This window comes from Mastomys coucha, unplaced genomic scaffold, assembly GCF_008632895.1.
Source record: "Mastomys coucha isolate ucsf_1 unplaced genomic scaffold, UCSF_Mcou_1 pScaffold12, whole genome shotgun sequence".
Classification (NCBI taxonomy): Eukaryota; Metazoa; Chordata; class Mammalia; order Rodentia; family Muridae; genus Mastomys; species Mastomys coucha.
Window position 1 is genome coordinate 41,322,796 of NW_022196894.1, and position 11,842 is coordinate 41,334,637.

The 11,842-nt window shown below is 44.6% G+C and overlaps 1 protein-coding gene across 35 annotated transcripts in view; it reads left to right on the forward strand.

Moving 5' to 3' along the window:
* Zbtb20 (zinc finger and BTB domain containing 20) overlaps positions 1 to 11,842 on the forward strand; it is a 737,287-nt gene that overhangs the window by 671,251 nt on the left and 54,194 nt on the right. For 25 of the 35 annotated variants that reach the window (XM_031363901.1, XM_031363896.1, XM_031363894.1 and 22 more), the window contains 3 exons: positions 2,724 to 2,824; positions 10,162 to 10,325; positions 10,697 to 10,884. In XM_031363901.1, coding sequence (XP_031219761.1) covers positions 10,315 to 10,325; positions 10,697 to 10,884 — 199 coding nt within the window. In that variant the 5' untranslated portion in view covers positions 2,724 to 2,824; positions 10,162 to 10,314. Of the gene's footprint in view, positions 1 to 293; positions 313 to 2,723; positions 2,825 to 4,862; positions 4,921 to 5,913; positions 5,983 to 10,161; positions 10,326 to 10,696; positions 10,885 to 11,842 lie in introns of those variants that run through there. The other 10 variants (XM_031363926.1, XM_031363927.1, XM_031363928.1 and 7 more) reach the window with 5 other exon arrangements.

An 11,842-nucleotide genomic window follows, 5' to 3' on the forward strand; every position in this document is an offset into this window, starting at 1 on the left:
AGGGAGGGAGAGAGGGAGGGAAAGGTCCAAGAAATATATTAAACTACAATTCCTGACACTAGAGACTTCAGGATGAAGACCCAGGATACAGGTTTGCTGTCAATGTTTAAGCTGGCTGGACAGTGGACAGCTGTGTGGAAATATGATTGGTCAAAAGGAGTGTGACCTAATAGTAGTAGACTGAGCACAGAATCCCAACAAGTCCTGTCTGTTCAGATTCTTGCTGGCCTCTCTGTACAGCATTGCTTCTATCTGGGTATGAACAGGACCATTTCTTAACCTGGGGTCTTAAGATCTTCTCTTCCAAAGAAGGTATGTCAGAACATTTGTAGCCTTTTCCTACATAGAAAGGCACAGGAAGAGTAGAATAGTATCCTTAAGCTTCATGATCTGCTTTTAAGGATGAGGTTCTAATTCCTATCTCCCGCTTTGCAGAAAAGAGTCTCTTGTTTCTGTGACTTGCCTTACGAGGAGAGGAGACAGGAGAGAGGAGGACAAGAGAGGGGCAGAGAGAAAGATTGCTTCTGAAGCCTCTGCCAGGGGTTTTGTCTCTGCTTTCTGGAAGTAGGGAGACAAATGGTACAAGTGGTGACTGTGGACTGTGCCAAGGGATCCTGCAAATCAGTGCTTAAGGATTCAAGGGCATATCCCTTTGAGAAATGCTTCCTAAATGAGACGGCATTTAATGGCTCTTAAGGACGCTATATGTAGACACTAGAAAGAGAGGAAAGTACTATGAACATGTGTGGAAGAATTGGGCTTTGCTGATATATAGTATGAACTAAAGGGGGAAGAATCAAAACTTGGATTGGGGCTACCTTATAACAGTTCACAAGGAGTTGTTGCTCAAAGGAGTGTTACACAAAATGTTTAGGCTGGCATTTTAGGACACTAATGTAATGATAGTAGGAAGGTTTAATGTTGGTATAAAGTGGAGAGAAAGTACAAGAAGAGAGGCAGTCAGGAGATAGTCTCAGCTGTTCTGGCAGCAGGTGGTAAAGAGACAATAGATCAGGAAAGTTGGTGGCTGACTCCATATGGGAAGGTAAAAACACCAGGATAGACATCCTGTAACTGTTCAGCTACAGACAAGGCCCAGAGCAGAAATGGCAGCGAGAGTGAGGAAATAAAAACTCTGGGGAAGCAACAGGTTCTGAGGAAAGCCAGCAAGGCCTGTCTTTACTTTCTAATTTAAGCGAGTCTGGGACTATTCACTGGTGATGCGCATTCTGAAGCAGTAGACACCCTGCTTTGCTCGTCTTTTCCCAGGGTCTACTAGATACAGTGTGCACACTGGGCGAACAGATGGTGAGTGCACTGGTCACTGGCTGAGTTCACAGTATAGGCCTGGTGCACTGCAGAAAGCAAGAGCTGGGAGCGCAATGGAGACACTCTGAGAACTGAGAACATGTTTGCTGAGGTCTGGGCAAGTTTTCTAGACAAAGCTACAGTGAGAATGTTAAAGAACTTATCTATCAAGGGAAGAGGAGAAAGAAAACCAGCCAGTGCGGGAGACAGAGCAGCAGACAGGAGAAAAGGAGACAGTCCAGGGTCCTACCCCTATCACAAAGGTAGGTAAGTTTCAGGGACAAAGTGGACCCTAAGCAGGACCCAGAGGGCAGGATTGGGGTAAGGAAGAAGCAGTGAGCTGGGAGTCCCTGGAGACAGATCATAATCTGTGCTTTCTCAGGCTGTGCTTCCTGGGATTAAAAGATAAGAAAGGGAGAATCTTCGGTTCTACTGAAGGGGAATAGAAAGAGGGCGAGAATCCAAACCAGATAAGTGGCTGTCTTCAGGAGAAGCAATGACTGATCAGTAGAGAGGCAGAGACAGAGGGAATTAAACATGCCAGAACTGTGATCCACATAGGCACTGTGGAGTACTATTCAGCCATGAAAAGGAAGGCGAGCTTGTTATTGTACAACATGAGTGTAGAAAACATTAGGTACAGTAAGCCAAGCACAGAAAGATAAATATAGCATGCTCTCCCTTATATATGGAATCTAAAAAAAGTGGAGCACTCAAAGTAGAGAATAAAACTATGGCTAATGTAGGCCAGAGGGATGTTGTTCAAAGAATGCAAAATTTTATTTAGACACTTTTCTAGTCTGAACAAAAATTTTATTTGAGACAAGACAAATAAATTCAAAGATTTTTTTTCTCCTTCATTTCTCCATTCTCTTCCTCCAGGCAGCTGCTGAGATTTATAGTTTGCCTGCCCTAGGATTTAAAACAAATTTTTTTTTAAAAAACTAATCATTATTACCACAAAACATAAATATGTGAGGTTAGAGATATGCTAATTATCTTGATTTGTCTATCCCACAATGAATTCAAATCCCAAAACATTGCACTAACTTTATATGTGCTACAAATTGATATAATTTGTGTCAACTAACAACCAATCAGTACATGGAAAACATCACGGAATGATGCTACCCCCACTGTCTCCACTCTAATCCCCTCTCTGCCTCCCAAAGCCACTCCATCTGCACAGCCAGGGTGCTCTGATGTCTCAGACCATCCCAGGAGTCAGCAAAAACTGTGGGGACAAAGCCCCTTCTCTGTCTTGCCACCTTCTGGAGCAAAGATGCGGAACCAGCTGCAGTTGTGTTCCTTCGCTCTTCTCTCTTAAAACACTGTGAAATAAGTGAACAAAGCATGCAATAATCATGTCGTACTCAGCTAATGACCTTGTTTGTTTTGTTGTTTGTTTATGCTAGATGCAGCCACTCTCTGTCCCCTGCCCCAATGAACATCTGCACTAGGCCCAAGCCTTGGAGTGATTTACCTGAAGAGTGACACCAATTATCTGGAAACTACTGTAAGTACATTATGCCCCTAGTGAATGTGTTTATTTGTTTAATAGGTAGTGGTGGTGGTGGTGGTGCTGGTGGTGGTGGTGCTGGTGGTGGTGCTGGTGGTGTGGTGGTGCTGGTGGTGCTGGTGGTGTTGGTGCTGGTGCTGGTGGTGGTAATGAAGGTAATGAACCACGAAATTGTAAAAGTGGATAAAATTTCACATAGCTTCATCTCTTAGGTTCAGCAAAGTGACGAGTCTCAATACCCACGGCAGAGTTCAGCTACCAGCACTCATTATATGCATACCTGGGTAGTGTTCTCCCCCGCCCATCTCCTGTGGTTATGTCTCTGCATACCTGGCAGGAAGAAGAGCTGTTCTTCTTGGTCCAGTGTGCCTCTTCCCAAGATGGTTGTAGCTACTCTTCCTATGTATACAGCTCATCATTTGCTATCTATAGAATCTCATGCTTACTTGTCATTTCATGTCACCCTGGTCAAATCTGTGAGCCAGCGTGGCTAGCCCATACCTACGCAATCTCTTGAATACATACCATGCTGTTGCCTCCCTGCAAGTGTAAGGAGCCAAGGCTTACCTTGGGGACTCTGTGCCCCTTCCACCTTATTTCCACCCCACCCTGCCAGCTCTGCTCTGCCCTCTGGATGCATGGCTCTGTGTAGCTAATTGGGTTCCTTGTACACTGGGCAATGCTGTATAAATATATCCCTCACAAGAAAGTGTACAGAAATAAGATAGGGCAGGAGATTCAGTATCCACAAGAAAGTAATGAAAATTTATTAACTAATTGTATTTAAAATAATAGATGAATATATGCTTTTTTATACTAAGAAAGGCTAAAAATTTGAAGTGTTTAGAAGCCATGCATGCAAAATAATTATGCATGAAACCTCATTTTAACTGTACTTACAACTTTTTCTGTACAGTATGAGGCAGGTAATGGGATGGTGTTTGGTTTTATGTTTTTTATTGAAGTCTCTGTTACTGGAAAACACTACACCTGGGAAGCTAATAATCTTGTTAGGTGCCGGGTAGGATTTTCACATCCATAGTACCCATGTCTTTAGCTGTCCTAGCATACCTCAAAAGAAATGAAGCTGGAATTTTGTCTTGCATCTTTTTACCTGTAATGCATTTGGTCTCCTGGATGGTACTTGATGACAGCTAGTATATAGGTGATAGACAGTCCTTGCTAGTCAAGATGGGGAAAGAAGGGCATTGAGACTAGGGATGGATGACACGAGAGAAGACCATCCATTGTGTCTTCAGTGTGTAATCACTGAAGAAGAATTATTTGCATAGTTTATCCTTACACTCAAGTGCAAGAAGTGCCTACTTCTCACATCTGAACTTTCCTTCAACAGAGTAAAGCCTGTGCCAGCACTGCAGTCATGCTAGAGTATAGAATCATACCAAGGTGTGTGTCTTCTTTGCAGCTCCTACATTCTTGTGCTGCAGAGAACTCAGACCTAAGAACTGGGGTCTGATCTTTCTTGGAAGTAGCAAGGAAATCTATAGTCACATGTTTTGTCACCAAAAAATATTTCGTCTTCTCCTAAGCCCCAGAGATGGTACAGTATGAGGTACAACCCAGTAGTCTCTGCTGTTTAGAAACGGCTTCCTTACCCACACGAAAGAAGTCATTCCTAAGGTGGAAAGATAGAAACATGAATGCTGAAGCACTGTGCCCTTCCTGGGGCTGCTGGCGCTCCGTGCCTGATCTCACCGTTTGAGAGGTAATGGTAAAACAGTGCTGGATTTGAACACATGACCTGCACACATACTCAGGCCTGCCTAGTGATGCTCACTGTTGTGATAATTAAATGAGATGGGTCTGGCACAGCAGAGATGAGTATGTCTACTCAATCCACTAAGATTTACTGAGCACTCAGTGGGTGTCACTATTCTGGGCACCGCGATATGTAGCAAGGAACACAAACAAAGCCCCACTTATTCAGTTTGCCTGCTCTATAAATGGCAGACAAAATAGGTTCATGGACGCTAACAGAGGACTGATTTGATTTTATTTTGCTTTTTCCTTCCAGAAAGTGTAATTGAGAGGAACAGGGTAAAGGAAATGCAAATTCAAAAGAGAAGCAGTAGGTACGCTGACGAATCTTGTCAACCCATCTCCCATCCCCTGTCCTAATGTATGACCCAGTGACCTCTCGGTACTCCAATGCCCACACTCTCGAAGTCAGACTGTAAGACCCCACCCTAGGGCCATCCTGACTCCTTCAGAGAAGGTGCTGCTCTTGTCTTCCAGTTTAACAGACTCAAAGATGAGATCAACGGCTCTCCATTGTCTCCCGTGTCTAGTGCTTCACTATGCCTTGAGCATCCCTCAGACTCACCCACACCTCAGACACGGCCCCCTCATCCAACTCCCTTCAGTTAAAACCTTTACATGTGCCATTTATTTCCTGCCAGGATCCTGACTATGGTGAGGGAGGAAAGACACTGAAAAAATATTGTAAATCAGCCCTGCCAAGAAGAAAGGGGGGGAAAGATTGAGATAATAAAGTGCTTTAATCATGAAAACATTTTAAATTAATGTGAGAATACTGGGCCATGTCATGAAAGGCTAAATTGTAAGAAGGCGTGATAAGCCAGAGTCCTGTAGGTGGTGTCCATGAATAGGCCACAGTGTTCAGGCTGATGGGCTGCTGCAGCTTGCTTGACCTTCAACTCCGAGGACCACTCTCTCAGCACAGCCACAGCCACAGCAATGAACATGCATGTGAGCAAAAGGGGGGCAGCTAACATTCCTTCTCCATTCACAACAGTTAGCCCCTGACCCAGATACTCAAAATACTACTGGGGTGAAGGTGTCTTACTTATATAGCTAACATGAACACCACAGAACTAATATTTTTCAAAAAGCCCCATTATCCAGCCCTTGGTTCTGGACCAGCACTGTCCTAAGCACAACCTGGCTCATCTCTTTTATTCTTACCCACAACCCATAGCTGGAAGGCGTTGCTGTTCCCATTTTACAGATAGGGAAGATAAGGCTTCAGAGATGCAAAATAACCTGCCTTGGGGGCAAGGCTGTTAGCAAAGTGGAGCTCAGTTTTCCTGAATTCCTCTCCCCAGGTAGGAGTGTCGGTGACTTTTTACTTCATCCCTCTCTGGTCCCCAGACACTCTTCAGTTAAGGAGCAGGGTAAGTAGGGAAATGGTTACAACTCCAGAAAGGCCAAGAAAGGAATCACTGATCTAAGTTATCTTGATCCAGCAACTGCGTCATTATTTATCAAAGGGAGGTTCTGACTAATTCTTTCCTATCCAACCAGGCTGATTAGTGGAAAGCATGTTAATCTGCAGAGGGTGGGAGCCCAGTGAAGGAGAGAGGGAGAGATGGAAGAGAGCACTCGCCTCTCAACAGACCCTGGAGACTGATAAGAGCTCGAATGGATAAAATATTTATTTTTCCATATGTTGCAGAAAGCACTGCTGCCACTGTATGTGTGCAATATGTGCGAAGGAGTGTGAACTGTATACATCCAACACCACCGATCTGCCTCATTTCCATGCCTTTAACAGGCTTAATACCTAACAGCGCATCCATATGTTTTAATGCATATTTCTCTGCACAAACAATATGCTCTAGTTCGGGAAGAGCCAACATCTTCCACAGCCTCATTCACTGCTATGTTTCAGCCCTCAACTTACTGTTGGGGCCAGCACAGGGAGAGTTAAACACCAGAAGGTTCTGCTGGCTGGCTCAGCTGCCCTTCACCTTAAATGCCTTCCTATTTCTTAAAGCAGCCTTTTTCTCATAACAAAAATGTTCACAGTGGGGAGATGAAAATGTTTTTGTTCTCTTTGGACAATTGGGACATGTTCAGTCAGAATGTCAGAACTGACCGTTGAAAGGCGGGTGCCTGCAGCCACACTTTTTTCTTTCTTTCTTTCTCTCTCTCTCTTTTTTGAATGCAGAGCTGCACCAGTGTGGCGGGAGGAAGTGCACAATGATTGGCCTGTTTTTCTGTGGAAGTGTTCAGGGTACACCCAGTTTTGCTTTGCATATATTTACGAAACATCTGCCCTTTTCTTGTTGTGAAGTCTCTCTCCCTCATGGCCCTCTTTCTCCTATCCCCCGGGTTTTCTTTGTTGTTGTTGGCTTCTCTGACTTCTATGTTGAAGTTTTCATTTTCCGGTCGAGGGGCGACCTCATCAGAGTGTAAAATTTTGAGAGAGAGAGAGAGAGAGAGAGAGAGAGAGAGAGAGAGAGAGAGAGAGAGAGAGAGAGAGAGAGAATGCACAGTGCACAGCAGGCAAGGAAAGAACAAACTTGAAAGAGACTGAGAGGCCAGTCCAGAGAGAGCTTGGCAAACCAACCTTTGGCATGGTGACCAGGAGGAAGGTTCTGGTAGGGGTTTAGGCTCTGAAATGCTGTCTGGAGTCAGCCAGTGTGCTTCTGCCCTCTACAGGCGCTAGGGGATAGTGCAAGCTACTTAGGCTTGTACAGACATGTCCTCAGATGTGCATGTTTATACAATCCCTTTTATGCAACCAAAGAAGGCATTTTCGGTTAATTACAAGAGAGTTTGCTCTTTCCTCCTTAATAAACCACAAACTGAAAAAAAATGGGTCATAGAACAGCACCTGTGCATGTCAGACAGACTGCTGTTTTGTGTTAATGCTCTTGGCTTCAGAAAAAGGAATCCCAAAGAATTATGAAAGAGGTTGGGACAGGAGAGGAAGTGCTCCAACGGACAGTGTGCAGTGCTTGTCTGTGAGTTTGGAAAACTGCCATGGTAAGAGGAGAAATGAAGTGACAGGAAGCAAGGAAGGGAAGGAGCCAGGTAGGTTGGTCTTGAATACATTCTACTCACAGAGGTGGTTACAATGTCCCTGTGCCATGGACAACCTCCAAAGGTGGTCCTGGACATAAGGTGGAGCACAAAATATCAGGCAGGTATCAAAATCTAATTCAGGACAAGAAGTGAGGGCATAAACAGTGCAATTTCTCCAGGGTTAAAACCCCTGGGTGGCTTATCAATGCGCTAGTGCAAGAACATGCTCTTAATTCCATAAACCACGTGTGGAAAGCTAGCTGAGGCCTTGTCTGTAAGTATAGAGACCATCTTCTTGTCTGCCACATTGGTGTTGTGTCCTTATATTTAAGTGAATTACAAGGACAAGCCACTCTCAATAAAAGACTCTTCTCGTAATCAATGAAAATGAAAAAGTAACTGGTCCAGGTTGATTCCACTGCTGCATGAAACGAGGAGGCTTAATTGAGATTCAAACTGGGACTGGCCTCCAAGTATACCTAAATTTCATCTCTATTTAATTCCATCAGCAAACAGCTCTTAACGGGCTGCTGTGTATATGGTGCCCCAGTTCACTGTATAGAATACGCAGTGAACTCCAGGAGGAGAGAACCCAGATTGCTCAGCCCCTGTGGCACATCACAGCCACTTAATATCTGTACAATGAATGTGTGGATGAGTGAGTTGGGGGAGGGGAGCAGAAAGGTGGAGTAAAGAAATGGGTGAACACCAGAAATGGAACAACTACTAAGACACACCCCTTCCACAGAAAGTCCATTCCCTCCGAATGCCAGTAGCATGTAACCGTTATTGAAATAAAGAGTTAGTGAGTAAGACAAGAATATTGCAACCACTGAAAGATCTGAGTGCTTCAGGGAGGAGCCATCCTGTCTGAAAGAGGGGAATCACAACAGTCTAGCATGGAGACGGCATTTAATAAGTGTGAAGGGTTCTTCTCATTTCATCGGCAGAGATGAGAAAAGGCAGTTCAAAGCAATGACAGTAATGAGTAAAGGTAGAGAGCCAAGAATGTACATTCCAGAACCTTGGGAGTGATAAACACACACCCCGGTGGCCAATATGGGGGTCCATGAGATAAGGTAGGGCAGATAAGGAACTGTCTTCAAATGCCAGGCTAACATGGTGCTGCGGGATCTAGTGACAGGAAAACAGCAGAGCTAGGGTTCTGGAGGATGGAGAGTGAGTTAGGGGGCAGCAGAACAGTAGAAGAAAGTGTTGAGGCCACCGTCTGGAGAGGAAGCAGGCTGGTGGGAACTGCAGGGTAAGCTGGCCATTGGGCAGAGAAAGGTGAGCAGGGGGCTTCCTGCCAACAGCAGACCACACTGCCAGAAATAGACACCTCAGAGGAAGCACTGGTTCTCCCAGGGAAAACAGTGGGCAGAGGGCAATTTGACAGTGGAGACTTTGATTTTGAATTCTTTCTGAATCTGGAAAAACAGAAGAGCAAATCCTTGAGGGTCCCAATAGGCACAGGATTTGAGGGCTAGCCCCAGTCCCCCATTCAGCAATGGGTCAGGCATTGTAGCTTGATTCTGTTATGTTGGCTTTCTCGATACTGAGAAATAAATCTGAAAGCCCCCACTCCATCCTAATCTTTACCACGCTGCTTCTGCCTCATGCCCTCTAAAGAAACAGATTTGATTTCACAACCTGTTGGACTAAAAACACAGCATACTAATCATAACACCATATTCTGCGAGGGCAGATTTGACTACCCAGTACAACACATTTCAATACGAAATATTCTGTATACAAGTCCAAAGCCATGCTCAGAAACAAGGAGAACATGGAAACACAGCAATTTACAACAGATTACGTACCACACACAATCTATCCAAAAAGGAAAAAAACTACTCTGTGGTAGCATAGTGATAGAAAAAGACACAAAGCCACAGAAACTGGGGGCGTGTTCAAGGAGGATCACATCCCTTTTGGGGTGTCTGGTGTCCGTGTGCTATATAAAATGCCGATTTGCTAGTTACCATTGATTTCATTGTCATGGGGAAAAGTATCCTGGGCTGACTGATAGCTGAACTATTTCACATTCTGTTCCTGGCTAAATCACACCACCACCTTTCTACTCCCTATCAGCAGGCTCTTTCTAAGAAGGCAAATAAATACCAGTCATGCTCCTAAACTCAGGACCCTATACTAAACCAAAGAACACAGAAAATCTTAAGGCTGGGATGGAGAGAGAGAAGGGTGGGTATGTGTGAGACACCTTCCATCTTTGCCGCCTAGAGCCTATGCTGTCTTCCCCCGTCCCACTCCCACCCCCACCCCGCCCCCCAGGCCAGCCTGGTCTACAGAGCCTATGCTGTCTCTTCCTTCACTTCCTACTTTACAATCACCTCTACGACTACCCCTCCCCCTCCCTCTGGGCAGCCTGCAGATAGAGGTTGGGATTTGAAGGTTCTGTGTTGATTTCACATAAAACTAATAGTAACAGGAAAGTTGAATACTCCATAATGCGTTCCAAGAACAGAGATTTAAAGCTAGAAGGAGCCTGTAGGGCCTTCTAATCCAAGCCCTTTATTTTGCAGATGAGGAAACTGAAGCCCAGAGAGGTGAAGTGAGGTGCCCAAAGCCACACAGCAAGTTGCAGGCACAGCTAGTTCCGTAGCTCAAGTCTCCTGACTCCCAGTCCAGTGCTCTTCCCATTACTCCACGGGTCCTGTCTCTAAGCTTCCTGACAAATGCTAGAACGGTAAACCTCCACTAGTATTTTTCCAGACCATGTTAAAACTCTTTAAGGGGGGAAAGGATGCTTTCTTGGGTAATGTCAGCCATACGTAGCTCAAGCTGTGTAAAGTTCTGGGACAGGGTCTTTTTATACAGCCAACAGAGTCCAATGTGGTGCTGTTTGCCTGGCCCATATGCTTTCATGTGTTCCCAGTTAGGCCATTACTGGAGGGAAAAAAACAAGAATCAGCTTGTTTTAAAACAAGGGACATACTGGACTCCCTCCCATCCCCCTTCAGAAAAAAAAAAAAATCAAGTTATCTTTAACAGATTCTAAAAATGCCTTTTCCCAAATATGCAGTCAGTTCCTTCAAAGGGCCCTTTGTTTATTCTCAGGAAGAAACCCAAGACAGCTGAAAACCAGAAGGCATCTGAGGAGAATGAGATTACTCAGCCGGGTGGATCCAGCGCCAAGCCGGGCCTTCCCTGCCTGAACTTTGAAGCTGTTTTGTCTCCAGACCCAGCCCTCATCCACTCAACACATTCACTGACAAACTCTCACGCTCACACCGGGTCATCTGATTGTGAGTACCACGGCGAGGTGGTGGTGTAGTCCAGAGCTTGGCGCGGTGCTCCCCCACCCCAGGGTTCTGGCTGTTTTGCATTCAGAGCAAGCTGTTTCCATTTGGTCTTCCAAAGTAGACAAAAGTAGCATGCCACCATTTTGATCCAACTAGCATCCATATATTTTCAAAGCCAGAGAAGATTTCAAAGCCAGGTAACCAGCCACTTGGCCTCAAATTGTTGATTAATTGCAGGTGGCCCCGTTCTCTTTTGTGACATTAACTCGAGAAAAAGAAGTGATATGCTCCTTCCTGGTGTTCTTGCTCTTGGTAACAGCACTTCGACCGTTACTAAATGGAATAACCAAATATGGACCTCAGAAGGCCAGTAAGACACAAGGAAACAGCCATTTCCAAGTTATATAACCCAAGTCAGATTTGCATTAGTTATTGGAGTCTCATGTAGCTTGGCTGAATTTCGGTCTTTCCAGTTTTTAATTTATTTTGAAGTGGTTAAAGGATAGCATACATTTACAGAAGAAAAAAGAATGGCTTCCAAGAATTCAGAAGCCACCCAGACTTCGCATAGCCAATAAGAATGAAGGTTAAAAATATTTTTTAATTAAAAAAACTGCCTACGGGCTAAATTTGGAAATGGGCACTTAATGTGAATCGTCACTATTGAAATCACTTCTTTGCTGTTTATTTTTGCCATCTTCTCACTAATCTAGAAGTCACTTCTTAAATTCTATTTTAAGGAAGTTGATAGATCACGTGAGAAGGCTGTTTTTTGTTTCTGCAGTGTAACCCAGCACTTGAGAGAGGAGCACATGTTGACAATACCAAAGGACAGAGTTTTCCTGTTAGCTAAAATGTCCAACAGCTCTAGGAACTGATCTCTCCACAGGACGTCTGGTAACAGGCAGAGAGCAGGCATAGTGGAGTGAGTTAAACATACCAGGAAAGCTTTATTACCAAA